The 25,562-nt window shown below is 40.9% G+C and overlaps 2 protein-coding genes and 1 long non-coding RNA gene across 4 annotated transcripts in view; 1 reads left to right on the top strand and 2 right to left on the bottom strand.

Moving 5' to 3' along the window:
- Window positions 1–11,399: 11,399 nt before the first annotated feature.
- On the bottom strand, window positions 11,400–12,834 carry KCNJ11 (potassium inwardly rectifying channel subfamily J member 11). Its single transcript, XM_065635914.1, has one exon. The coding sequence runs from the start codon at window positions 12,695–12,697 to the stop codon at window positions 11,495–11,497; it is 1,203 nt and encodes a 400-aa protein (XP_065491986.1). The 5' UTR covers window positions 12,698–12,834; the 3' UTR covers window positions 11,400–11,494.
- Window positions 12,835–12,890: 56 nt separating this feature from the next.
- Window positions 12,891–25,006, top strand: LOC135989187 (uncharacterized). Of its 2 annotated transcripts, none has more exons than XR_010606281.1 (3): window positions 12,891–13,172; window positions 19,497–19,531; window positions 24,804–25,006. It is a non-coding gene; the product is annotated as an uncharacterized LOC135989187 (long non-coding RNA). The 2 variants fall into 2 exon arrangements; XR_010606280.1 differs by having other exon boundaries at window positions 19,497–19,560.
- ABCC8 (ATP binding cassette subfamily C member 8) overlaps window positions 18,125–25,562 on the bottom strand; it is an 80,373-nt gene continuing 72,935 nt past the window's right edge. Inside the window, exons 36-39 of the mRNA XM_065635829.1 lie at window positions 24,267–24,370; window positions 23,339–23,472; window positions 21,883–21,945; window positions 18,125–18,745 (exon numbers count right to left, since the gene is read on the bottom strand). Of these exons, the coding sequence (XP_065491901.1) occupies window positions 18,608–18,745; window positions 21,883–21,945; window positions 23,339–23,472; window positions 24,267–24,370 (439 nt within the window). The 3' untranslated portion in view covers window positions 18,125–18,607. The remainder of the gene's footprint in view (window positions 18,746–21,882; window positions 21,946–23,338; window positions 23,473–24,266; window positions 24,371–25,562) is intronic.

The raw sequence follows: 25,562 nt of genomic DNA, 5'->3' as shown, positions 1-25,562 counted from the left end.
ATCCCACCAGATCTGGTTGTTTGTCCCAGTGTGAGACAACTTCATAGCACTGCACCTGCAAACCAATGCATGCAAAAGAAAGAAAAATGTTCCAGATATAGGTCTAAACCTATCTCAAAGTCTAGATTTAGCTTGAGAAACAAAGCTAGCCTGAGAATTTCAAAGTGTCCACAGCATCTCTATTCTTGCCAATCCTGCTGGAAATCAAGGAGCCTAATCCATTGAGCAGACTTGGCGGACTCTCTCTCTTAAACAGTTCTGGAAACTCTTACCAAAAAAAAAAAACAACCCCACCACCAAACCCCACAAATAAAACTAGCACACACACAAAAAATAAAATCAACCAACCAAACCTGAAAAACAAAAAAGAGTAGCTCTTGGAGTTTCTGAAGTATTTTCCTGCAGAAATATTCTAATAGGATGACACTGACACTTTAAGAGAAAGTAAATAGGACTAGCAAAGGGAAGCTAGGAACTTCATAAGCCAGGGAAAATAAAATATATAATTACATGTTACATTTGTTATAGAAACCCTGTAGCTGGATAAGTATTGAATTATTATAAATAAGTACATTTTCATATCCAGAGGACTACAGGTTCATTGTGTTTAAGCTGTCAAAAGAACATTATTTCTCATACTTATTGTATTCCTCACCAAAACTGCATCCTTCTCACTTCTTGTATAAATAATCAAATACATAAATGCTGAAGCTATAAAGAGCTAAATAATCAAGTTCCTGTGACATCTTTTTCACACCTCTATCTGCTTATCTAGCATTAGCAGATACTATATCATCTGTGTGTGTGTGTGTGTGTGTGTGCGCGCGCGCGTAGAGTAAGGGATTTCTTGCCTGAAGAGGCTCAAATCCAATGGTTACTGGAGGAAGCCATAATCAAGGATAACATCAGATAAGAGCTACTGGGCCACTCAGGCAACTGCTTCTACCTACAATCAGATAACAATTCAGATAACACCTACAGCTTTCATGTTTGCCAAAAAGAATTGCTTTCAAAGTAACGTACAGAGCCTGGAGAAACCCATCACAAACGAGATATTTCCAAGGCTTTCAGGTATGTGTAATACATCTCTGGGTCCTTTCACTTTGAAGGCAGTACAGAGCACTATTTGATGTAACTTGAAGGGGAAACAACTTTGGTTTAGGTGTACAGAGTCTTTCGGGACTGGAAGGTGTAACTTAGGAGTTGCTGCACAAGCATGATTCAGCCCCAGGATACCTTGGCTGTAGCTTTCTATTAAATTGGTCCACACAGTGCTCCAATAGACATATTTACTTGACCTGTTATTTTTGCTACTGAGAGTCTCTACAAAAGTTCCTACAAGCTAGTATAAACGAAAACTGAATTTCACTTGGATTTTTGCCTTCCTTGAATTGTTTTATTTCAAATAAGTAAAGAATGTTCTATTCCCCACTATGAGATTTGCTAAAAGTAAAGTGGCTGGTAAGAACAAAAAAAACCCCACAACACAAACAAAAAAACCCAAACCAAGCAAGATTGTGTTATCTTTAATCCAGCTAATCCACCACAGTTTTCTTTCCAGGAAATATCACATCTGACAGGAGCAAGTTCACTTTCCCTCTCCCCTCTCAACCACAAGATGTAATTTCATATTTATCTTGCTGTGAAATTCTAGTGGCAAGAAGGCAATATAGACTTTATACCTGACGAGTATTAGCATCAAACCCTTGTCTGAGGTTACTTCTTAACTAGTTTGTCCTCAAGTTACAGATCTTCCCTTATTTTGTAGCAAAGTAAAAGAATATTTTACTTGGTGGGAATGACAATGAATGGGCTGAAAACAACCTGCTCAAGACAAGTGCTTATTTGCTATCATGTTGCTAGAACTCATACTGCAGTCTTATTCTTGTTGCCAGAAATAAAAACACCCACATCTTTTAACAAAGAACAAAATTTCTTTTTTTAATACATGCAATATGGCACACTCTGTATGTACGCATGGAATTGCAGTGTCTCGCTGAGTCCAGGTACAGAGCACTCAGAGAACAGCAGGCAAATACTTTTTTTTTTTCCTGCTGCAACTATTTCTTCTATAATAAATCACTCCTGGCTTAGATTTCTAGGACTATTTTACTGCGGCAGCTTTTTAATGGAAGAGATTCACTCCTACTTTACCAAAGTCTCCTGTTGTCTCTGAGATAAGAGAAATTCCTACACAAACCACAGTCAATAAGACTGACTGTCTTGATCTTTCCATATCAAATTTTGTACTTGACAACATCAAGCGTTCTCTGTATGTATCAGAGCCACAAAGACTTGACAGAGTTACCTGAAACCAATGAAGTAATAAAAACTAATATTGGAGAAAATGGATTATATTACTATTATCAGCAAACTACAGTTCTCTCCAAAGGCATCTGACTATTAAAATATTAAGTTGTGAGGGTTTTCATCCAGCAGCTGAACAGTGTATAGAACAAGCGTTTGCAGGTAAACTATATTGTTTTATTATTGTTCGTTATCTGTTAGAAGTTAGTTTAAATTTGGATACTAGTTTGCAAATACTCAAGTTTCTTTTACTGTGTCTGGATAACAGAATAAGACACCCCACAAAGGTATTAGAAGTATTGGAGTCTTACCTAGAGGAGATTATATTTTTAAGGAAGTATTTGTATATGTCAGAATAAGATGGAAATTATCAATTTTTCCATCCCATAGTTATGCACTGAATGAGCTATAGCTACACTGTAAACTTTAAAAGTGAACCAACAAAACTTCCCCCTATAACTCACTAAAGATCAAGTAAAACCTCTCAACTAATGCTGATCATAATTTTTTTTTATTTAAACTGTTTCAGAAAAATGAGTGAAATACGAGTGCCGGCACACCATTTTAGTCAGGCATTCTCTGAACTGCATCCAGATTTTTTAAGTCAGTAAGAAGATGTCTGTTGAATTTAGCACACTTTGGAGCAGTTTCCATGAGAGTCGATGTGAAAACCAGGCATGACTGAATAATAATGAGAATATACTACTAAAAATTTGTGGAAATTTGGCAATACTTTTTAATACAAGATAGTGGATTTTTCTATGGCTGCATTAACTCCCTTTATGGTAGGTCACTATAAGATTATTAGCACTGTAAATAATTTTATTTCTTCCTACTTTGTAGAAGAACCTAACAAGCCTGCTAATAAACTGTCTCTGACTGCAAATCAGAGCCACACAGAACGTTTAAAGTACTAGTTTTAAATCAGAACAAAACTAGAAAGGCCATCCTGGTAATATCATCCCTGAGCATGATCCTCACCCCACCAGGCCAACGTTACGGGAAGGCACGATAAGTGACAGGATGGCTTGCACAGCAGCCGCACGCCCCTGTATCTCCTACAGGTTTGGGATCAGCAATGTGTGCATAGAAGGGGAAGAAACAGGAAGGATCTATATTGTCCACCACCACCAAAGAAGTTGTCCCCACGTTAATATTAGCAGTTGTTAAACCATGAGCTTTTTTTTGATGTGGAAATCACCTGAAGGAGGCAGTAAGGGATCTCTGGCAGCCCAGACACAGCTTGGCAGAGATACAGAGGAGGTTTTTGAACACACGGCACTCTCCCATTTGGCCTGCTCAAGTCCAAGTCCAAACATGGGGAATAAGCAGGCAGGGAGTCTTATATTTATACTAGTCTCTTCAGGTAGCTATTTAATGTTACAGGACATCAGTGAAATGTGAAAATTGGAGTTTTAATAGTAGAACACAAGCCACTCAGCCAAAATGACACATTAACGGAGTGGCTTTGGTGCCAAGACCTTTATCCTCTTCTCTCTGAAAAAAAGAAAAATCAAAGATTCTGGTCCATCTTGCCAAGAAGCAATTACCACTTAGATGATAAAGTGCGTTACTGAGTATCCAAAGGGTAACGTGGATGTGACACTTCGATGTCAGGAAGGAACAGAAACAGGGAAACTTTAGTTACCTGGTTTAAGAGACTATTCTCAAGAAGTAGAAAGTGAGAACTATGAGGATGGATCTGGTTTCATCTCCTGTGTAACTTGCAAAACAGAAAAGCAGAGCTAGGAATGTAGGATCTGAGTTGAGGTTTCTACTGAAGATGAAATTTTTGAGGAAACCTACATTTTAAAACTTGATTTAGCTTCATTCAAAGGAAAGAGATTCTCTTCAGTGAAGATCTGCACATAACAGTAGAAACACTTGTGATACCACTGAAATACCTTGAATTGTAACACTGTAATTTAAGAATTCTTACTGTAGGTCACTGTAGGTCACAGAACTTTATTTTATTTTTTCCTTAACCAGATTCTATTCAAGAACACAATGGATGTGACATACTTTTCAGGCTACATACAGTAATGAAAAAAAATAAGTAGAGAGAAAAAAACCAAACCAAACCAAAAAACCAGACCCCACAAAACTAATAACAACTTGGCCACAATAAAAAAAAAAGAAAAAAAGAAACATGGAAGAACAACCTTTCAAACTGAATGACTGAATATCACTATCAAATGCCACGATTTAGTAAAACAGGTAGATTCTAAGAGTAAAGATTTCAGCTATGGATGCCAGACAACACTTGATAGAAGAAAATCTGTGAGAAAGTAATGGCTTCTTCCTACATGTACATTTCTAAAGACAGATACTGCCTTCAGAAAAATATCTGTTTACTGCCTATAATTCTAGATAAATTCTCAGCAAGCATGAGCTTTCTTCATGGTTGGTGAAGCCAGCCACTAGCTCTTTCAAACCAAGCCACCACTGGGTATTAAGTGATCAGCACACCCACAGAGTTCCAATCATCTTCTAAAGCATCACTAGGGATGGCTTCACGGGGCAGCTTCTTTACCCTCAGGGTCAAAAATTACCATCATTGTACATAAGGAAGCTGCTCTCTGGGCACTCTGCTCCAACAAAATCCATGTGTTTTGCAAGAGCACTCCGATCTCACTGCTCTTTTTCTCCACCCATCCCATGAAAGAAGCATATCCGTAGTAACTTTTTTTCCTCAAGTTTTAACGCTAAAGCAGAGCTAACGACACTGGAAAAATGCACCTGGGGTAAAGGTAGGGTGTGGGAAATATTGTCCCCGTTACTTGCGTGCACTCGCCGGGAGGCAGCAAGAATTAGAATCATAGAATCATTTATGTTGGAAAATATGTTTAAGATCACTGAGTCAAATCATAAACCTAACATTGCCAAGTCCACCACTAAACTGTGTTCATAAGTGCCACATCCACATGTTTTTTTTATACCCCCAGGGATGGTGACTCAACCACCTCCCTGGGCAGCCTGTTCCAATGCCTGACAACCCTTTCCATGAAGAAATTTTTCCTAATATCCAATCTAAACCTCCCCTAGTACAACTTGAGGCCATTGACTCTCACCCCCTCACTGGTTACTTGGAAAAAGAGACTGATACCCACCTCTCTACAACCTCCTTTCAGGTACTTTCCAAACAGGGCAAGCTGATCTCAGACCATGACATAAACATTCAAGTCATTCAAATGCCTCAGCATATAAGATTAGACAGTATGCACAAGGACCACATTCTCCCATACTAGAGAAAAGGAAATAAAACAAGATTCTTACTCACAAGGCACAGGAAGAAGCTCCCAGGAGATGCTAAAGCAGAAGGAGACTTTTAACATAAAACATGGAGAACAGCACCTCTGTTGTAACAAAGGCACCATCAGGAACCATTTGAACCAGCTGCCCACCCCATCAACCTAATAGCGCCCAACCCTAAGAAGGAAACTGGTGCTAATGAACTCCCCGCTCTCTTGGATTTAAAGGCCCAGGATTTAACACAAGCTCACTGAAGTCAAGGGCTCCTTTTGCTGGTATTGATGCTCACCACCACTCTCTGTGTCTCAATGTTATTATGACTATAAGAACAACAATGTCATTTATACACTCTGCCTACCCTCTCTGGGGCAGAGAAAACATAAATGCAAACTAGCGAGCAGGTATTTGCCACTTAAAATAGCAAATGAACGAGGAACAGCCAGGGAAGGAAAAGGGGGGCTCCCACCTTCTGCCATGCATGTGGCAGCCCTGCTCCCAGCTCAGGGCCTCACCGCCCTCACGGCAGCAGGGACAGAGGGATGGGGTGGGAGATGCGATGCCTCCTGCCAGTGCGAACCCCAGCTCCTGTGACGGGGAGAAAGAGGAGACATTCCTCTGTGGGGCCGCCATCACAAGGCCTCTGGGCCCCCTGCAGTTCAGATGGGAGTGATGATTGCTGGCTGCTCAGCTCTGCAGTTAGGGAGCTGGTTAGAAAACCTCTCGCCGAGTTGCCACCTGCATTTAAACTCAGTAAGTAAGTCAGGCACAAATGTTGACAGGCGCAAGTGGTGAAGAGGGGCTGCAGGTTGTCATTTTTGAAAATGGCTTTTAAACTGAATCATTCCCCTGTGACAATTCTATTAAAATAGGGGCATAAGCCAGAAAAACACGCAGCAAACTGTCCTCTGTAGGCACCCAGCAGGGCTAAGAGCAGGGTGGAGGCAGCAGTATCTGCAGCCTCTCAAGAATGTCTTCTGCTCTTTTAATAGTTCTCCTTGGTGGGGTGTGGAGGTTTATATCACATATCTTTCTCCTGCTGCTGAATCAAAAATAGTACACTGAGTCATTTGTTACAGGCAGTTAGACAGTCACCAGCCACGTTGAGCATGGGTCCCACCACCTGCTCTGATCTAGCTTACCCAAGACTTCCTTCACATAAGCATCTTCTTACCTCAAACAGTAGCTTTGCTCGAGTAATGTCTGCAGCGCCGATTAAATTCCTCTTTCTGCTGCAGCACATGCTTTCAGCAGGTTGGCAGATTACGTCCTTTGATCCAAAAATCCACTGAAATGGATGGGATTTTTTCTACTGCCTTCCGGGAACCTTGGGTCAGGGCCTTCGGGTTTGAGAAGTCTGCCTTGGAATGAGGCAGCTGGCCCTGGATGAATGCAGGGCAACACGGGAACATGCCCTGCAAAGAGCATTGACCCTGCCCATTTTTAGTGTCAATACCAGTACAACTTTGAGCATGCAAGAGAGAAAGGCGTAACCAGGGAGCCTAAAATGCAGTGATTGTGAAACAACTTCTCCCTCAACCCAAACCCAAAGAACTAAGCCACTTTCCCTTCCACAGGGACCTTCCAAATGAACAACAGGGAATAATCTATGGTAGCTTATTAATATCCAGTTCCTAGGAATAGATATTTCCATGTTTTGAACAAGGAATCACTGTGAAAGTTGCAAGCTTGGCCATTTCACAGAGGTTTTTTGGGTTTCTAATATCTATTTTATTTTTGTATTTTATTTCCCAAAGCAATTTTGTGCCTTATCCCAAATCAAAACATTCTGTGCTAGCAGACCTACAATAATTACCTTTAGGGATGACTGATGTACAAAGAGAGAGTAGAAGAGAAAGGAAAACATGAAGAAACAAATGCAGTTTTCAAAGAACTATCAATTATTCATCAGATTTGTATTATTGACTATTAATAAATAACCACAAGAATCAGTTGCCACAAGGCTCTCCTAGTACTGCTTCCAACAGGGCTCTGTTGTACTTTGCCTGACACGCAGCAATATTTACCCATGGGATTGAGCAATGCTGATCATACCCAGCCTGCAGTCTCGCCTTACAGGGCACACTGACTTTTGACATTGACTCGGTTGCTAATCTGTGCTAGCATGAAAGCCCTGGCCTTGTTAAAGACTTTTATACCAGGCTCTCAGATCTTCTTTTTAGGTCTCTGATCTCTCATCTCCGCATCATCTCACCTTTCCTGGTGTGAAGGGCTTAAAAAAAAAAAAAGTTTATTACTTCTTGGCATTGTCTGTGTGACATCCACTGTGTCACTTATGGATTTCAGCTGTGTTTAGTTTGTGTCCCTGACCCTTTTTTGACTTAATGTGCAGCCTCTTGAATTTACTTCTTGTTTGTATCTATTTTATAGTGATGTTGTCTTAGTGAAGCATACTGCTATAATACTACAGTTACTTGAGGGGATGAAGTGTTTTGGGGGATAAAGAGACCAAGTCAGACCTTGTTATAGTCTGATTTTGTGTATCATAAGTGTTCTCTAGCCTCTGATTAATAAGCCCTTGATCCTTCTGTCCCTCCAAACACCAATTCTAAAGTGCTAAACAGTGTGAACTATGAGTATAAACTGATCGTGGTCTCTGTACTCTGAAGCCCATGAAAGGTAATTCCCACAGACACAGCTGGTTCCACCACACCCTAAACGCAGCAATGGGTCATGACAAAACCTGCAGCTTCCCACTTCTTGTGTCCAGGTCCTCCCCTCTCAGGATAAGCCCTGAGCATGTCACCTCCAGCTTCCCTCACGCTGGTTGCTGTGCAGAAGACACATGGAGCAGCAGTGGCGGTGGGAGCCACAGTGCACGCTCCCAGCTGCTCGGCAGGATCCCAGCTGCGATACCCTCCCCAAAAAGCAGACGTAGGCTGAGAGAGAAAGCTCAAAAGCCCACTCGCTTCGCACTGCAACTATGGAAAATGCAGTATTTCCTCATTGCTAAGAATGAAGACTTTTCTGTGTCAAATCATAGCACTGACACCTACAGAAGTACAACTTTAAGAACAATTTCAGATACTTGTGTTCCCAAATACTTTGTAAATGACAAAATGAAAGGATCCTCACGAAGAAGTAATATCCCTAGTACAAAATAAGCACACTTCTTGTTCCTTGCTCTGCCCTGAAATGCTTCTGAGTATTTAAAATGGTGAAAGATCAGAAGGAATTAAAATTACAAGAATCCCGAGATTCAAAATCACCAACACTTTGAAAAAATTCAATATGGTGATTTTAATAGTACAAATCCTGCCTTCCTCATAATATTATGATGCCTATTTATGGCAAGACTTCAGAAAATGAGGCAGATTCTTGTAAAAGAAGTGACATAAAAGGTGGTCCTGAAAGCAGCCCAGCAACTGTAAGCTGTTTCCTCCTGTCTTTCCCCTCCCACCTCACAGTGAACAAAGAGAATTTTCTACCTCGCTGTAGCACAGATTTCCCTGAGGGAAAAAGAGGTTTGCATCAGTTCCTGAAAATAGTTGCATGGTAGTGCTGCTGAAACTGCTTCACATTTGGGTCAAATCCTGAAAAGAGCTTTAAAATACTACCAGAGCTGAAGAGGTTTTATGCAAGAACCTTAAGGTGTATCTTACACATAGAAATAAGGCACTAAGGAGGTTAAAGAGAAGCCAAAGATTTCAAGTCACTGGCAAGCTAACTCTATTAATATTTTGTCTATGACTCTTGTAAGAATTGAGCAGTGGTATTATGACAAGTGATAAAGAACAATGAACTTTCAAAGGAACGAAGGTGTCTGGGAAATGCAAATAGCTCTACTGCTATTTGTAGTAAGTGCCCCTCTGATGGGCAACAGGAGATGGAACAGAAGCAGTGAAAGGGAAAACTGGAAAATAATGTGACAATTAGACTCAGTCTTACAGAAGAAATTTAATCATTAAAGGCATTTAATCATTCCTATTTTAAAAAATTGGATGTTTTTGTGATTACAAATATAAACTATGCCTTTCCAAATTTTCTTTGCTGACTACTTGTTAATGGCAATTTGACTGCCTTTTTATTGTGAAACACACACCACATTTTCAGAGCTGTTCACAGAATAGTATTGGTGTTCTGGGAATTTAGAAACTGAACAGGCATTTACTCTCTTAACTGGCAGTCTGATAATGCTGATACAGGTCTTCCTAAAACTGAAATACATAAATATTGAAAATATACCTACTATTTTGCCATTTTAAAACATCTTTGATTTTACCCAAACATTATTTCATCTTACTATAGATGCCTGAAAATATTCTATCATCAATATGGATGTTTTGTTGTACTTTTGAACAAGTTTGTCATATTGTTACACTGACAAGGCAGCAAAAATTTGCCATATTACTGCTGACACAAAACATTTTATGTGCCTATCGTAAACCACATAACACACAAGAACTTAATACTAGAAGCTCCTTGAATAATCAAGTTGAAAGTAACTTGGTACCTCTCTGCACAGTTTGTGTAACCAGGTGTTGGATCAGCTCTGTAATGCTTAGTTCTGTATTATCTTTTTTTCACTTGAGTGGCAGTTTGCCCTGTTAATAGCACACTGTAGTTAATACTGTTGCTATCTCCTAATAACCCTCCACAGAAATAAAATCGCTGCTGTTATTAATATCCCCAGACAGAAGATTTGCAGGAGTGTGCTGAGGGGAATTTCTCCTGCAGTCACTGTGGAACTGAGGAGGTGAACACGGCTCCTTCGGGTTTGCCGGTAAATGCCAGATCCAGAATTCAGCTAAAAACTAAGGCAGGCACTGGCTGTGTGTGGAGTCAGGATGTAAACAGAATAATTGCCTCAGCAGGAGTATGTTTTGTGACACAGCATCCCAGAAGTGACCACGCTGTCTTACACACCCCTCCGGTCCCTCAGCACAAAAACCTTAGCTTCTTTTACAAAAAAAGGGAGTGAAAGGTTTTGCCTACTGCATGCAGATATATTTCAGCATTCAGCATTGCCTTTCATCTAAAATAGCTAATTCTATTTATATTCCCTGATTATCTAACAGAATTCACTCTGACCTAAGGGAGAGATTAATTTTTTTACTGGGTATCCTATTGCCATGTGGCTCTGAGTGTGGGGGGATGTTGCTTCTCTTCATTTAAAAATTAGAATACAGAATTTTTCCTATTTATAATTAATTTCAGTTGCATACTATCTGCTACTCTTTTTGAAGGCAAAGCAAAGCATTGCTTACTATCAGAAATGTACAGTCCAAAAAGGTATTCCTGACTGTTTTATTTTGGAAGTGTAACGGGTTTTAAAACAAACAAATGTAAATATTCAAATACATTTCATATTGCATGTGGTAGGCATGCCTCCATACAATATGGATGAAGCAAACCCAGCAGTTAATTTCTTTGAGACACAGAGTATAAAACACAGACACTTCCAGACCTCATCTTGTGTCACACATAACATTGCCTGACCCTTTTGTTATGACTTAAATCCAGCCTACTTTATATTATTAATATTTTATTTTGCTATATTGATTGTTCAAGTTAGAAAAAAAACCAGTTAAAACCTACTGACTTGAGGACACCGCAAGACCCTAAGTACTGCAATCTCTGAGGAAAAATCTACATTTATTTTTTGAGAAAATATGTCACTACCTGTAGATGAATCAATGAAAAACGATCGTGCAATTAAATAGGACAGTCTGAACTGAAATTTAAAGCTGCAGACCATGATTTTCCTACTCCCAGTGCTTCTTGAAATCCCTCGCACATTTAAAAAAATAGAATTAGCTTTAGATTTATCTCACAATAAATAACATGATAACATACCTTGTGCTAGCAACCTGAATTTTAAAAAAAAAAAAAAAAAAATAAGAGGCCACCTCAGTGGTTTGAGTTTATGAGATCTTTCAGACACAAAGCCCTAACAGAGTTTCCCAGTGAAAAGGCATCAGGAAGGCTTATCACTTATGGTAAACTTGGGCTTTAGCTTGACGGACCTTTTCCTCATTGTGCCTTTAGGGGACAATGGCATAGTGTCCATAATGCTCTTGTCCTCCTCCAGCTGCCTAGCAGTACACGAAGGGGTGGGCACTTTCACCGTGTTGCCAAATTTAGAGTAGTCCACAGAGTATCGCCCATCTTCCTCTGCCACAATGGGCACAAACCTTTGGCCCCAGAGGATTTCATCCGCCAGGTAGGAGGTTCTGGCTTGAGTGGTGATGCCGGTGGTCTCCACCACCCCTTCCAAGATGACAATGATCTCCAGGTCCTCATGGTGATGAAGGTTCAAGGGGGAGATGTCGTAGAGGGGGCTGTTCTTGTCTATCACATGGTAGATGATGAGTGGGGAGACGAGGAAGATGCTGTTGCCCCCCACAGGGTTCTCCATCTGGATGTCAATCTGGTTGAGGGGCACCACCTCCCCCTCCAGGCTGGTGGTCTTCTTCACCACCTGCATGCGGATGGTGGCGCTGATGATCATGCTCTTCCGGAGGTCACCCACCCGCAGCATGAAGCAGAGCTTGCCCTCCCGTAGGGCAATGACCGCGTGCTTGCTGAAGATGAGGGTCTCGGCCCGCCGGTGGGCCTGCGAGGTCTTCATGAAGATGCAGCCCAACATGATGGCATTGATCACCAGCCCCACGATGTTCTGCACAATCAGCACCAGGATGGCAGCTGGGCACTCCTCCGTCACCATGCGTCCCCCAAAGCCAATCGTCACCTGCACCTCGATGGAGAAGAGGAAGGCGGAGGTGAAGGAGTGGATGCTGGTCACGCAGGGCACAAAGCCAGACGGGCCACCTGCCGCCCCCTCTGCGGGGTCACGCTGCAGCCGGGTGCTGTGGTCCAGGTCTCCGTGGGCGAAGGCGATGAGCCACCAGACCATGCCGAAGAGCAGCCAGCTGCAGAGGAAGGACATGGTGAAGATGAGCAGCGTGTGGGGCCACTTGAGGTCCACCAGGGTGGTGAAGACGTCCTGGAGGAAGCGCCCCTGCTCCCGGATGTTTTTATGGGCCACGTTGCAGGCACCGTTCTTGCCCACAAACCGCGCCCGCCGCTCCCGCGCGCGGTACCGGGCATGATCCGGCACATCCTCCGCCAGCCGGGTCAGCACGTACTCCTCGGGGATGATCCCCTTCCTCGACAGCATGGCTGCCCGCCGCCGCTCCGCCGCTCAGCACCGCCCCATGCAGCCTCCGCTCCGCCGGGGGCGGGAGCGGGGGGTGGGGGATCGGCCGCGCCGCGGGGGCCGAGCGGGCGAACGGCGCCGCCGCAGCCCCCGCCGGCCCCGGCCCGGCAGCGCGGCCGCGGCGCTGAGGCGGCGGGACCCGCGGCGGCCACCAGACGGCGCCGCCGAGGCCGGGAAGGGTCAAGCCCGGCGCGCCGTGTGGGGCCGGGAAAGGTCGAGCCCGGCGCGGCGTGTGGGGCCGGGCTGGACCATCCCCGGCCTCGTTGTTGCGGTCCCCGGGGCGCGAGCGGCCCCTCGGCGTAACCGCCGCGTAACGGTCGTTGGGCAACGGGCGCAACGGCAGCGGTTAAAAACCGTTGGGGGCTGCTCCTCGGCGTCGCCCTCGTGGGAAGGGAAGAGGGGGGCGAGTCCCGGATTGCTCCACGGGGAGCGCTGGGTGCGTTTCTTTACCTTTTTACCTTTTTGGTGGTTTTGTTTGGTCGGTTGGTTTTGGTTTTTGGCTTTGTTTGTTTGTTGTGGGTTTGTGGTTTGGTTTTTTTTTTTGGTTGGTTGGTTGCTTGGTGTTTTTGTTTTCCTGAGGAAGTGTGTGTGGGGTCGGCCTTCACGCCGGGGAGGTGTGAGCGATCCCCTTTCCCCGGCGCTAATGCCTGTAAATATTTGTTCGGGGTGGATTCGCTGCCGGTGCCTGGCTGCCAGGAGCGGCGGCTACTTTGCGGAATCGTGTGGTTTCAGGTTGGGCGATTATTCCGTGAAACGGAAAAAAAAAAAAAAAAAAAAAAAAAAAAAAAAGTGCTGGGGATCTTTTCAAAGGAAATCCTTAAGGCAAAACAAATAAAAAACAATCCTGAAATTTGCCTGCACATCTTTCTGTAAGTAGGAGGACAGCATTCAACTAACGAATTGTGCAGGCAGTGGTAGAGAATTTGCTTGAGTAGACCAAGTCTAAGAATGTAATGGTTAAACAGAAACTGGAACTAAGGGGCTCATTTCCACTTATAAAATTTCCTAGTTATTTAGCCTTGACTAAGGAAGGATTTTTCTGAAAGAAGGAGCTTGTGAAATGACATGAGCAGTAATGGCAGCTGGCTGCACAGGAAAATGTCTACTGTTCAAATAGCGGTAGAAGTTGCAAAAGAATGATCCATCCCCAAATGGTTAACGCACGGTGACGTGAGCTTCCAGACACATCAAAATCGCCAGAAGAGGCAACAAAAGGAGGCAGGAAAACAGAACCTGTGTATGGCAGGATGATGTCTGTGTGTGTACAAATGCATATATGTGCATGTGTATAACGATGTATCTTTGTGTTACTTAAAATCTCTCTGATGTGACGGATCCACTGTTTAAATAGCAATATTCTCATTCATGCGTTTACTTAGTCAGATTTAAAGATTTGGTTTATATTTCAGTTTAGACACCAAAGTTATAGAGCTGCTAAAGCATCCTAGGATATTTTGGATAAGAGATTTTTCTTTAGTGTTGGTGGATTTATGATAATATTTTTCTAATTGTATGTGTCCACGGACTTTTCCTTCAGTTTTGGCTCAAAGTGCTTGGGCACACTGTAAGCAGCTACTGGCATTGATTGCCTGGGCAAGGCAGTTGCCCAGTTGATGGCTGGGAGCCAGCCAGTTGGGGTTGAAATTAATTTTCACCACCTACAGCTACTGACTGCAGCCATCTAGGGATTTCAGAATAATATTTTTAAGTAATCACTCTAAGGTCTCTAAGCAGTCATTATAGGTCTTGTAATTAAATTATTACTATTACTTTATTTGTACTTTTTATGTGTGAATAGTTGCACGTCCTTGGATTCCTTTTGGAGGGGTCAGTTTCCCAATACTCCACACTTCCTATTATTCTGGGTTGTCTTTCTTGCTGCTTTGATAAATAAAACAAAAATGACAATGAGGTGCCCTGGCACTAGGCTGCCAGGCTGTTGAGCTTAGTATTTTGTATACTTTTTTCCTAAACATTAAAAAAAAAAGTAATTTGGAGATTTACTCGTCAAGTTGTGGTTCTCCAGTTGATGTCAGCTCATAGTTACTTCCAGCATTTTGAAGTGAGCATAAAGAGGCTCTGTAACACTGTGCAGTACTCACTGCTAATGTCACACTCTTTCGCAGAGATGGAAATGGGTATTCAAGAGGCAGTTGTGCCTTTTGTGCCACTTTTCCTTACTGTTTTCTAATCATTGGCTTATTGTGTACCATTTCCTCCACAGGGTGATAACTACATGAATGTGAAATGAAAATAAGTTTATCAGGGAGGAGTGTTTTAAAGGTAAATTGCTTCAAAGTCTGGTGCTAGGAGTGACCCATGGAGCCTACTACAGCAAGGGATGTTCCTTGAACGTGCTCACCATGTTAGTTTTAGGAATCCTGAGCTCTACAGAGCTAGAAGGGTGTTTCCGTGTTTCTACTTCTGTTCTTTATTGGGACTGTCATTTGCCACTTCACTCACCTCTGAGCACTTGCTGGCTGAGATGGGACAGCAAAGCAAGTGGCTTCTGCTGAAGAATTTCTAGTGCAGAATAACAAGAAGCCCTGTCTTTGTGGATCAAGTGACAGATACTTAAAAGAAAAAAAGTGACAGATCTTCTGAGTGAGCCAACAGATTTGTGTTGAGAGCTGCTGAACAAATTAGGCTCACAGGAATGAACAATCCCACTCTCTAGCATTGAATCTTGAGGGGTAAGTTTTTCCACCCACAAAATAAGTTTTACATTTCAAAACTCCCCCCTACCCCAATTTATCCTAATTTTAATGGCTACAAAAGAAGGTATTACTGTAACCGTTAAATTTTAATTTAGTTGGCGCCATGGTATTACTCTGCCTTTAGAAGCAGACTTTTCTCTCACAAGCTACATGGTGTTATCCCAACATGAATTAAGCCTCACAAACCACCTTGCTGTGTGAGAGGGTAGATAGAAGAAAAGACATCAGAGCGAGTTACTCAAAGCCACAGGGGAAGGCATGAGCAGAGCTGGGATGGGGGCTAATGTAGCAGGCGTGGTGAGCTTCCTGGCCTTCCAAGAAAACAGCGTTCTCTTAGAAATAAGTAGAACAGGATGAAATGGCCACACTAAGACACGGGGATAAATGCTATAAAGGTTTTTGTGTAATGGGAGCTTTTATAGACTGCAAACAAAATAAACCCTGGTTGCATCTCCATGGGCAGCCTATCCCACTAGCACCTTTGGGACTGAGCTGAGTCCCATCCCAGAGGACAAATGAAAGTCCAGACATTGTAGCTCCCCTCAGCAGCTTCACACACCCATTTTAGTACAGCACTTTGCTTAGTAATGCAATTGCCCTGCAAAATACATTTGTGAGCCTGATTCAATAGAGACTTCTGGAATACCTATCTTGAAGCAACAGGTTTAATGACTCAGATAATGGCAGTGAGCCTCCCATCATAGAAGAATTTTCTTGGATACTGCTTCTGGTCAATGTTGAGATTCTAACCCTTTAGAATTAGTGGGCAGAAACTCCCTGGGACTTGGCCCCATATAAAGAAAACTACATAAAATGTGCTGAGGAAATGGGAAGTGTATTCTGTCCAAGTGCTAGCTAAGAGGCTTCCTTGTTCACACATAGTTATCCAGCAGTGTGGTACCATTAAAAAGATATATAATTGCTGGATATGAACCAGCTCAAGCTATTCTCCTGCAATGCTGCTTTGTGAAATATGAGCCCCATTTACAATGGAAACATATGACACTTGTACTTTGTGTTCTTATTTCTCAGTACTGCAAGATATAATATAGTCTTCTTAGCAACATGCTGTGTCCTTTAGTCCCTTGCATTCTTTTCCAGGTAAGGTTGTCTGAAGTTTGTGGAATAGGAGCTAATCCAAATTGGAGTGTCAAGTCCCAGGCACTTTATTAAAAGCATAAGAAATCTCTCTCTATCTCTTCTTGCCATTAAGATTTAAGATCTTCCACAGGTGGTTGCAGAGCTTCTGATGATCTCTCTCTGCAGCATGAGTTTGAGATATCCTGCACAGTGGTGTTCTCCTCAGCCTGTACAGGATGAGATCCTGCCATAGGCCAGTGCTGGGCAGCTGGGAGATGGCATGCACAGTAGCTCTAGTAGAAACCTGCTCTGCACTCACTGTGCCCTTCTGCTACACTGGAAGGATAGTCACTCGTCTCCCATTTCTTCCTTCTTAGCCCTAATAGATGCCTGGTGTCCCAGAGTGAAAACACATCAATAGTTCTGTAGCTATTTTTTTCTCTGATGCTGCCCAGCAAAACAATGCCCCAGAGGAGCAGACATCTCCCGGCTGCCCATTTTCTCTCTTCAGCTGTAGCAGGCAATGACAGAGCTCATGCATTTCATCTGCATAACCGTATTCTACCTCCTCACTTTTACTGTTGTTCATCCTACACTCTCCTGTTGGCTATATGTTCTCTGGCCTCAGTTTAATGCCCAAATTGCCCAAATTTGTATTGCACAAATAATAGCAGGCAGATGCTGCAAACACTCTGCTGTGGAGCTGGTAACACTCCTTAAACAGCAACAAGAGTTCTTCAGTTTTCCTTGCTCTCTGCTGCACTACTGGAAGAGAAGTAATGCATTAAAAACATCATGGATCCCATGAGAACACTGAGATGTCTTTTTCTAGAAAACAAAGCCTTTAAGAAAGACCAGATTCCAAATTAATTGAGTAGTCTAAAGAGATTAAAAAAAGAGAAAGGAGTTTTCCCAAGTGCTAGGAATTCTTCAAAAAGGGGAAGAGAACAAAAACATATGTAAATCCCAAGTTGCTATACAAAGAATAATAGCGAAAAACTCATTGTAGCCTTCCATTGGGTCACTGACGTTCAAACCCCTTAGCAATTAATAAATCCTGGAACAATTGTCATGATGAATCGATAGGGCAGGGATGAGTAGTAGTCCAGCCAAATCAGGATAATTTCAGTAGTTGCAGGTTATCTTAGTAAGTATACATAATTTATTGCTAAAAAGCACAGTGAACCTAGAAACGGTGTGACAGTAGGTGAAATATATTAAACTAGGAGACGATGAGTCAAGCTCTCATGGCTCTGAGCTACAGTGAAAGGTTTAATGCTGTTTATTTACCAGATTAGGAGGGATAATTTCCAGATGAATTGGTACGTCTGTACTGGTCTGGAAACTGTGCATTAAACACTGATACTTGATCACAGCCTGCCCGCTCTTCTTCAGAGCTTGGGAGGGACTCTGGCTTAATCCCGCCTGGAATCAGTATAATATGATTCAATGGGGTAGAGGTGAGGCAGCCTAAGAAAGACTAAAGGAATCAGCTTGTGATTAATTTCTAAAAGGTACTAAAGGAGAGACCAAGAGACACGGGCACTATCAATAAACCACAAAATTAAAAAAGTTGTATAGATTTTATATTTAGATATTAAAGCTTTACAGAGTCATATGATTAAAAGAGATACAAGCTTTTGAGAAATACCTTTGGTATATAATTTTCACTTCAGCATTTAGTCAGTCATGAGCATTATCTACAGTACTATGACACATAAAAATAACACGTTAATAAAATGACAGGAGAGGTTTAAGAGTTACATAAAAACTCCGTGCTGGCTATTTTTATTTTTGTGTGATGTATATCCTGTCATATTTCACCCATGTAGGTTTTTGGGTTTTGTTTTTTTTTCAACTATATTTCTTGATTCTTTGGTAGCAAATAAAGAGTAGTAGTATACAAAAAAGGAAAGTACATGGATAATTCATTAATGCTTCAACTGGAGAAAAACGGCTCATTTTATTAAAAAAGGAAATCCTCTGTTTATTATGAAATAATATTTATTTACAGGTATTTTACATTTTTAGAAAATAATACAATTGTACTTTAAAATCCTTCATTTTTTCTTTACTACTTATCTGCTTGTACAAAAGAAGCAAAGACACTGTCTTCTTGTTCTAGCAGAACCTCAGGCTTGTCATATTCCAAAATAACCCCTCTCTTCATTACAATAACCAAATCTGCATTGAGGATTGTGTGCACACGGTGCTGAAAAACAAATAAACAAAATGTCAGTTCAGTGTGTCTATGAAATATATTCCAGGATAAGACAGACTTCCAGAAATTAATTTTCCTGACAAGTTCAAGTTTGATTAAGGCTACTTGTCCTAGTTTTCATCCTAATTTACTGTGCAAATACTGCAGATAAATATACAGACCAAGAACCACATGGATATGCAAGTACCTAAATTGCACATAGGTACTTGAATATGAAGAGTTCAGACTACCATGTCCCTACCCCACTGTCGTGCCACCACCTGCTGGCACAAGCAGGTAGCCAGGAAGAGTGGGAACACGGAACGTGAGCGTGGCACTGCGTGTGAGTACTCTCGCAGCCCTGGACTGTGTCTAGATCAGGGCGTTTCCTGAGCTTGCTGTGGTTTGTCTCTTTGCAAAACCGAGTAGATCTCTCTTCTAAGACCTTGTCCATGTCTTCCCTTGAACTTTCATAAAAGTTTTGCATCCACATCCTTTGGAAAAGATTCTTCCAGGCCTGCTCCCCACTACATGAACAAATATCCCCTATTGTATGCTCTGGGCCTCACTGCTCAGAGCTTCTGATGTCTCGTCCCTTGCCTCATGATTTCACAAACCTCTCTCACATGTCCTTATATTGTCCTTTTTCCAGGCACAAGAGGCTTAGCCTACTCAGCTGCTCCTTAAAGGTTAAGGAGCAGTTCCACACCTCTGGTCATCCTTGTGTTTCTCAATATATTTCAGTTGTCATGTGTCATTACAGGGATGAGGAGACTGGAACTATGCACAATATTCGAGGTATGTGCCCACTACGGACCTATACAGTGGTATGTTTTCTTTTTTGTTCTCTACCCTTTTCCTATTAAGCCCTAACATTTGATTATTTTATTTGGAAAAAACTGTCCCAGTGTTTTCCACAGTGAATAACGAAAATAATTCATTTAGCTTTTCTGCAATGCCATTATCTTTCCTGAGGATTCCTTTCATGTATTGATCATCAAATGGCCCTACATATTGACAGACTTCTTGCTTCTGGTATGTTTCAGGGATTCATGGATTCCTTATTAGTTTTGATGGCTTCCAGAAGCTGCTCTCATACTTTGTTTTTCTTTTTTTTTTTGGCCTGCCTTCTTGCATTTTCCCATGTAACATGCCAGAACTTATGATCATTTCTGTTTTCTTTATTTGGCTATGAGTTCAGCTTTTACAAGAACGCCTTCTGGTTTCCAATAGTATTTTTTTTTGTTTGTTTAGCCATACCAGCTTCTTTCTATCCTTACTCAGTCCTTTCCTAATAAATAGCATGCATTGGCCCTGGGATTTTTGCATAAAATCTTCCAATAATTTCCATGAACCCTGTCAGATTAAATTTTATTTGCTTCCTCTTTCAGGTGATCCCTCCCCACCTCCAGTCCCGCTCCCCCCTTTATTTTTTTTAACAAGCCTCCTCATTTTTACAGAATTCCGCTTTTTAAAGTTGAATGTAACTGTATTGGATTTTGGGGGTCTGCATTACTCTTGGAGGGATATTTGATCTCAGGCTACTGTGGTCCCTGTTACACAGTCACTCTTCGCCTATAAGGTTCCTAATCAGATCTTGGGCACTCTCAGTACCAAAACAGCTCTTGTATTTTCCTTCTGTGGCTTTCTAGCCAGATGTTGCATAAAATAATCACTGATGGCATCTACAAATCTCATCTCTGCTGCAGTCCTCCTGTGGCATTTATCCAGTCCACAGGCAGGGGGAGGGGACTGAAATATCACATTCCTGTCGTACTTGCTGCCCTTGTCGTCTGATCTCTTTCAGTATAACACAATGAGTGCTGTCATCCTGGTAAAGTAACATAGATGATAATATATACCCAATACTATACTCTTCTTATTCTTCCTAAGCACAAATTAGGAATACATGGCTTTGCTGAAAAAAACAACCAACTGACCAACAACACAAAACAAACAAACCAACCCCAAAATGAAACCACAAAACTCACACCACACCAAACCACCACCACCAAAAAACAAACAAAAACCCCAACAAAACAAAAAACAAACCCAAAATCACTACCCCAACATTCTATTTCTACTACAGAGCATTTTGAATGCAAACCCACCTGCTGTAAACCACATTTACCATTCAAAGTAAAAACAGTCAAAGTGAGTTTATTCCAAAATGCTGTTTGTTTGAACTGTGCAGACTAAAACTCACTAAGAGAGTGAAAGACTAGACTCTCTCTGCCTATCCCCAAACAAACCAAAAGAAGACACGTAAATACAAAATGCTGTCCAATTCAGAATTTTCACACGGAGAAATCAGGAAATTTCATGCTTATGATTCCTTAGCTTTTTTTTATAATGACACACTGAATGGATACCATAAGGTAAATCAGGTTTTCGATTACACATTTGCTAGGTGAAAATAAAAAGATGCTGTAAGATTCCTAAGCGTAGACTTCTTGACTTGTATTTAATTTTTAAATTTAAGAAGCCTAATGACTTTGTTTCACCTTCCTGATATACGAGTATTTTTAGAACATACAGGACTGAAAGATATGTATTGCTTCTGACATATCTGTTGAGCCAACTGCTTTTATTCAGGACAAATCTCTTTCATAAACATTTTTATTAATAGATACTTGAGATCTTTGTATAATCACTTTAAGAATACGCAAACTTAAATTCACCGTCAACAGGGGTGAAATGTTTATTTTAAAAAGTTAGTAAGATTCTAATTTATTTGTTTAAATTCTGAAACATAATTGCTTTATCCAGTGGCAGAACTATTACAATTTTACTTGTCCTTAGTTAAATGATTATTTTAGCTTCATGAAACTTATTCTTAGATTTTACAGTAGTCAAAGTCATATTGTATTTTAAATTAGCCTAAAATGGGTAACAGAAAATAAGCCACATACTTATATTACATGCTTTTACGAGCAATCAGACATAGCATTATGCAACACATTTAAGAAGCTGTTGTTATATATTTAAATAAGAAAGTAGTTTAAAATGGAAAAGAAAGCTTACACTTAAAAACCACTTAAAAAATATTAATTACCAAATTAACACATTTACTAACATTGACAAGAATTGACTAATGTGGCATTTCTGATTCATGTTTGCATTAGAGTTGCAGCAGAGACTGTACTTACTGCTATTGTAACCACAGTACGGTCAGCAAACGCGGTCATGACTACCTTCTGGAGTATGTTCTCCTACGTAAAGAAAAACATTTTTTGCTTTTCAAACAACAGAGGTTACAAGACAGACACACAGACACTCAGAAGGCGTAAGAAACCATGGATTATTCCATGCTTTTATTGATCCTTCATTGCAGAGATGAAAAACTAACTACATGTCAGAACCAAGTTGGAGCCTGGTCTCCAGTCAGGCAGCCCTGTTCACTCCTGCCACCCTCACTGCCTCTGGGCTTCAGCGCACGCCAGAGCTGTGCCCTGGCCCCGATTCCCCCGCCATCCTGACTGCAGATTTACAATGAGGAAATCCAAGGTCAGTCCAGGGTCCTGCCAGGCTGCCCGCATGCTGGTGCCTCTGTAGTGTGTTCTTCACCCTGCTGGAAGCCCAGGAATGTCCCAGAACACTGGGGACATCTAACACCAAGGGGTGGCAGGGATAAGCAAGGGAGTGTGCTGTACCTGGCATATTTAACAGCAGAGATTATATTTAAGATGGTCTTAACATACATAGTTCTCACTCAACAAGTACTCATCCTTCACTATTTAGGAAATGTGTTGTGTACCAAACTCTGCCTAGAAATGTCACTAGCACAGATGCTTTTATTTACTATTACCTGTTCTTTAGATATGTATCTCAAGAGAGGGACTATATCCTCAATGCATCGAGATTCAAAATGTGTTTTAAGTGGGCTGCATACAGTCTAATTCCCGACCTTACTGACATCCAATACATTAACATTTTACAGAATTAAAAATTGTAGCTGTTATAATAAACTCCTCCAATTACATTATTTACTCATAGAATAATCATGAAGAAGATTGAAATAATCATGAAGAAGACTGAAATAATAATTCCTCATTTTTCCTCATAATAGAGGAAAAAACTCCTAAGAATGTACCGTTCTATTTGGCTAAAATCCAGGCAGTGTACTATTATTGTGTGGTTTAAGCTCTGTCTAGCAATTTCTGGCAATTAATGCAACAGTCTTTGCTATGTCTCTTGTTTATTTCCTTGATGCTACTTTCAAGCCTTGTAACTTTCTGACTTGTCCTGTCCACCATGCTGGAGAAATTTCTCTGCTTGCCAATTTACCCTTCAATGACCATCCCAGTTGACCTTCCAAGCTTTGTTTACTTTAGAAAATCAAACTGCCAATGAAAATAACATGCTTCATTTTCCTAATGCAAGCAATACTGGAATAACTATTAAACCCCTAGTAAAACGATTTAAAAGCTCTTTAGATTAGTTAGCAATGACTCACAACTACCTGGACTTGTAAACACATGTGCATTAAAAACAGTGTAAGCATATTACAGAGTAGATAAAATTGCTTTCCACCTTTTTCTTCACATATTAGCAGTTGCCTCCCTCCCCCAGGAAAACAAGAAATCAGAAACACTCCAAACTCACTGTTGCCATGTCAATAGATGCTGTGGCTTCATCCATGATGAAGATGCTTGTCTTCCGCACAAAAGCCCTTGCTAGGCAGAACAGCTGTCTTTGGCCCTGGCTAAAGTTTTCACCCCCTTCTGTGACTATAGCATCTGGAAATGATAGAGCAAACCCAGTATTTATGGGGTATGCACAAGTGTGTATCTGAGAGGGTCAGATCAGAGTAGAGCATATGCTTGGAAAATCTCTCACCTTCAGCATAAAGATGTTCATAGTAACGTTTCCTAGGTCTACAGCTGCTGATGACCCAGTTTTGCCTGTTTATTTCCATTGTTCAAAACAACCAGTACTTCTGCCTCATGATATTCTTTATAGCTATTAGACATCAAAGTAGCTGAGGATGCTTAAGAGTGACTTTCTCTGGAACACATGCAGTCTAGGACACTGCATGCCATGGTCAAAGTGCCATCCATCATTTCTTTACCCTAAGGCTGTATAACTTAACATTTTTAAGGTTTGTTTGTTTGTGGGTGGGTGTTTGTTTATTTTTTTAATGATTAAATAATTTACACCTTTAAGTTTCTGAAATCTTCCTCCATGGATGTGACCATTGGAAAATACAAAACAACATATTCTGTGTAACACCTGACTTGACACCTTATTTGAATTCACAAGACTTGTTAACCTCAATACTTCATAATGAAGACAGACTGGAAAAAAAAAATGACCTTTGATTTGAATAGAAACAGGATTGTGCCCCACAAGTGCAGTTGACAAGGGAGTTAGATGGATATAGGGCCTTTGTCTGCAGGCAAGCATTTCTTGTCACCTTCCATAAACCTAAAAAACTTTTTCTTCAGCAACTACCTTTTTAGTAGATAGTAAATGTGAAACAGGAACATTGGGAACACTGGAAGCAATCTTCTCAAGAAGGAAGCCTTATTACCTAGGCCCCCAGGGAGTGCTTTCACCACATGCTTGAGCTGTGCTATTTCCAGTGCTTCCCACAGCATGCTGTCAGTGCACTTCTTCTCAGGGTCCAAGTTAAACCTACAGTTAGGTGTAATTCAAGAATATCAGTCAATATAAACGTCTGCAATGTATGTCTTCTTTTAGCATGCTTAGAAACAAACTTGCAAATATTTATATACTAAGGATCTAGGCCTGATTCTGAACTATCATAGGTATAAATCCACTGAATTTTGCAGTCTTGGTCAACATGTATACCAATGTGATTAAGAACAAAGTTTGTCTCTTTCAGCTGAGCAGAATGGGGAAAGCTTTCTGTTCTGCAAATATCTTTGTGGTTTTAGAATTTATTTTGTTTTGAATAAAATAAATTCTCACGTTTTACTAGAAAAAGCTCTGAAGAAAAACATCTGTGAATATAATCATTTTAAACTAACATCCATTTTTAACAAAGGACAAAATTCCACCGTCTCTCCTTTTAAATCCAATGTCTCTTTGTTCTTTATTGCTATAGAAATGCTAAACAGAACAACCAAGCTTCGGACTGAATTATGAAACACAAGTCTTCACTACAACTGAACAAATCTTGGATTTATAAACAGATGAATGTTATTTTAGCTTGCTGGAGCCCAGAAATCATAGCAACAAATGTGAATCTCATATCATATTAATATACAGAGTGATAATCAGAAATAAAATATTCAATGGTGTGTAACACTTTTTATTTTTACTCCTACTATATGTGCCGTGAATGACTGATGATGGCCTAAATAATTTTTTTTTAAATGTTAATTTATAAAACAAAGGTATATAGTCACCTCATCTTCTGACATGAATTAATCATGCTCTATTCAGACAAATTCAGGAGATAATCTTGGGATTTGCATTAAGCTGGAGTCAGGAAACCACAGAAGCCTCTGTCATTTTCAGAGAACTCTAATGACTTTTATTTAGAAACTGTAACTGTAGGTGATGTAACTCCGCACTGAGGATTGTACTGTTCCTTTCTAAGGTAAATGCCACAGACATAGGGATGGACATTTGTTGGAAACTGTGGAGCTTTTTGCCACTGTTTCTATTGCATCATCCTCTCAGAGAATGAGGATTCTTCCAGATATTCTCACAGATGAAAGAACATCTCAAAGACTAGATGATCAACACAGGTAGAGGCTCCAGAATAAAATACCCCAGACCTCCCCCAGTACTTCTTACATTGTCTATTGCTTCCTATATTTTTACATTATTTTTTTAGTCTACATTTTTTCCATCTCAT

This window comes from Caloenas nicobarica, chromosome 5 (genome assembly GCF_036013445.1).
Source record: "Caloenas nicobarica isolate bCalNic1 chromosome 5, bCalNic1.hap1, whole genome shotgun sequence".
NCBI classification, from domain to species: Eukaryota; Metazoa; Chordata; class Aves; order Columbiformes; family Columbidae; genus Caloenas; species Caloenas nicobarica.
This window is presented reverse-complemented; position numbering and strand designations above follow the sequence as displayed.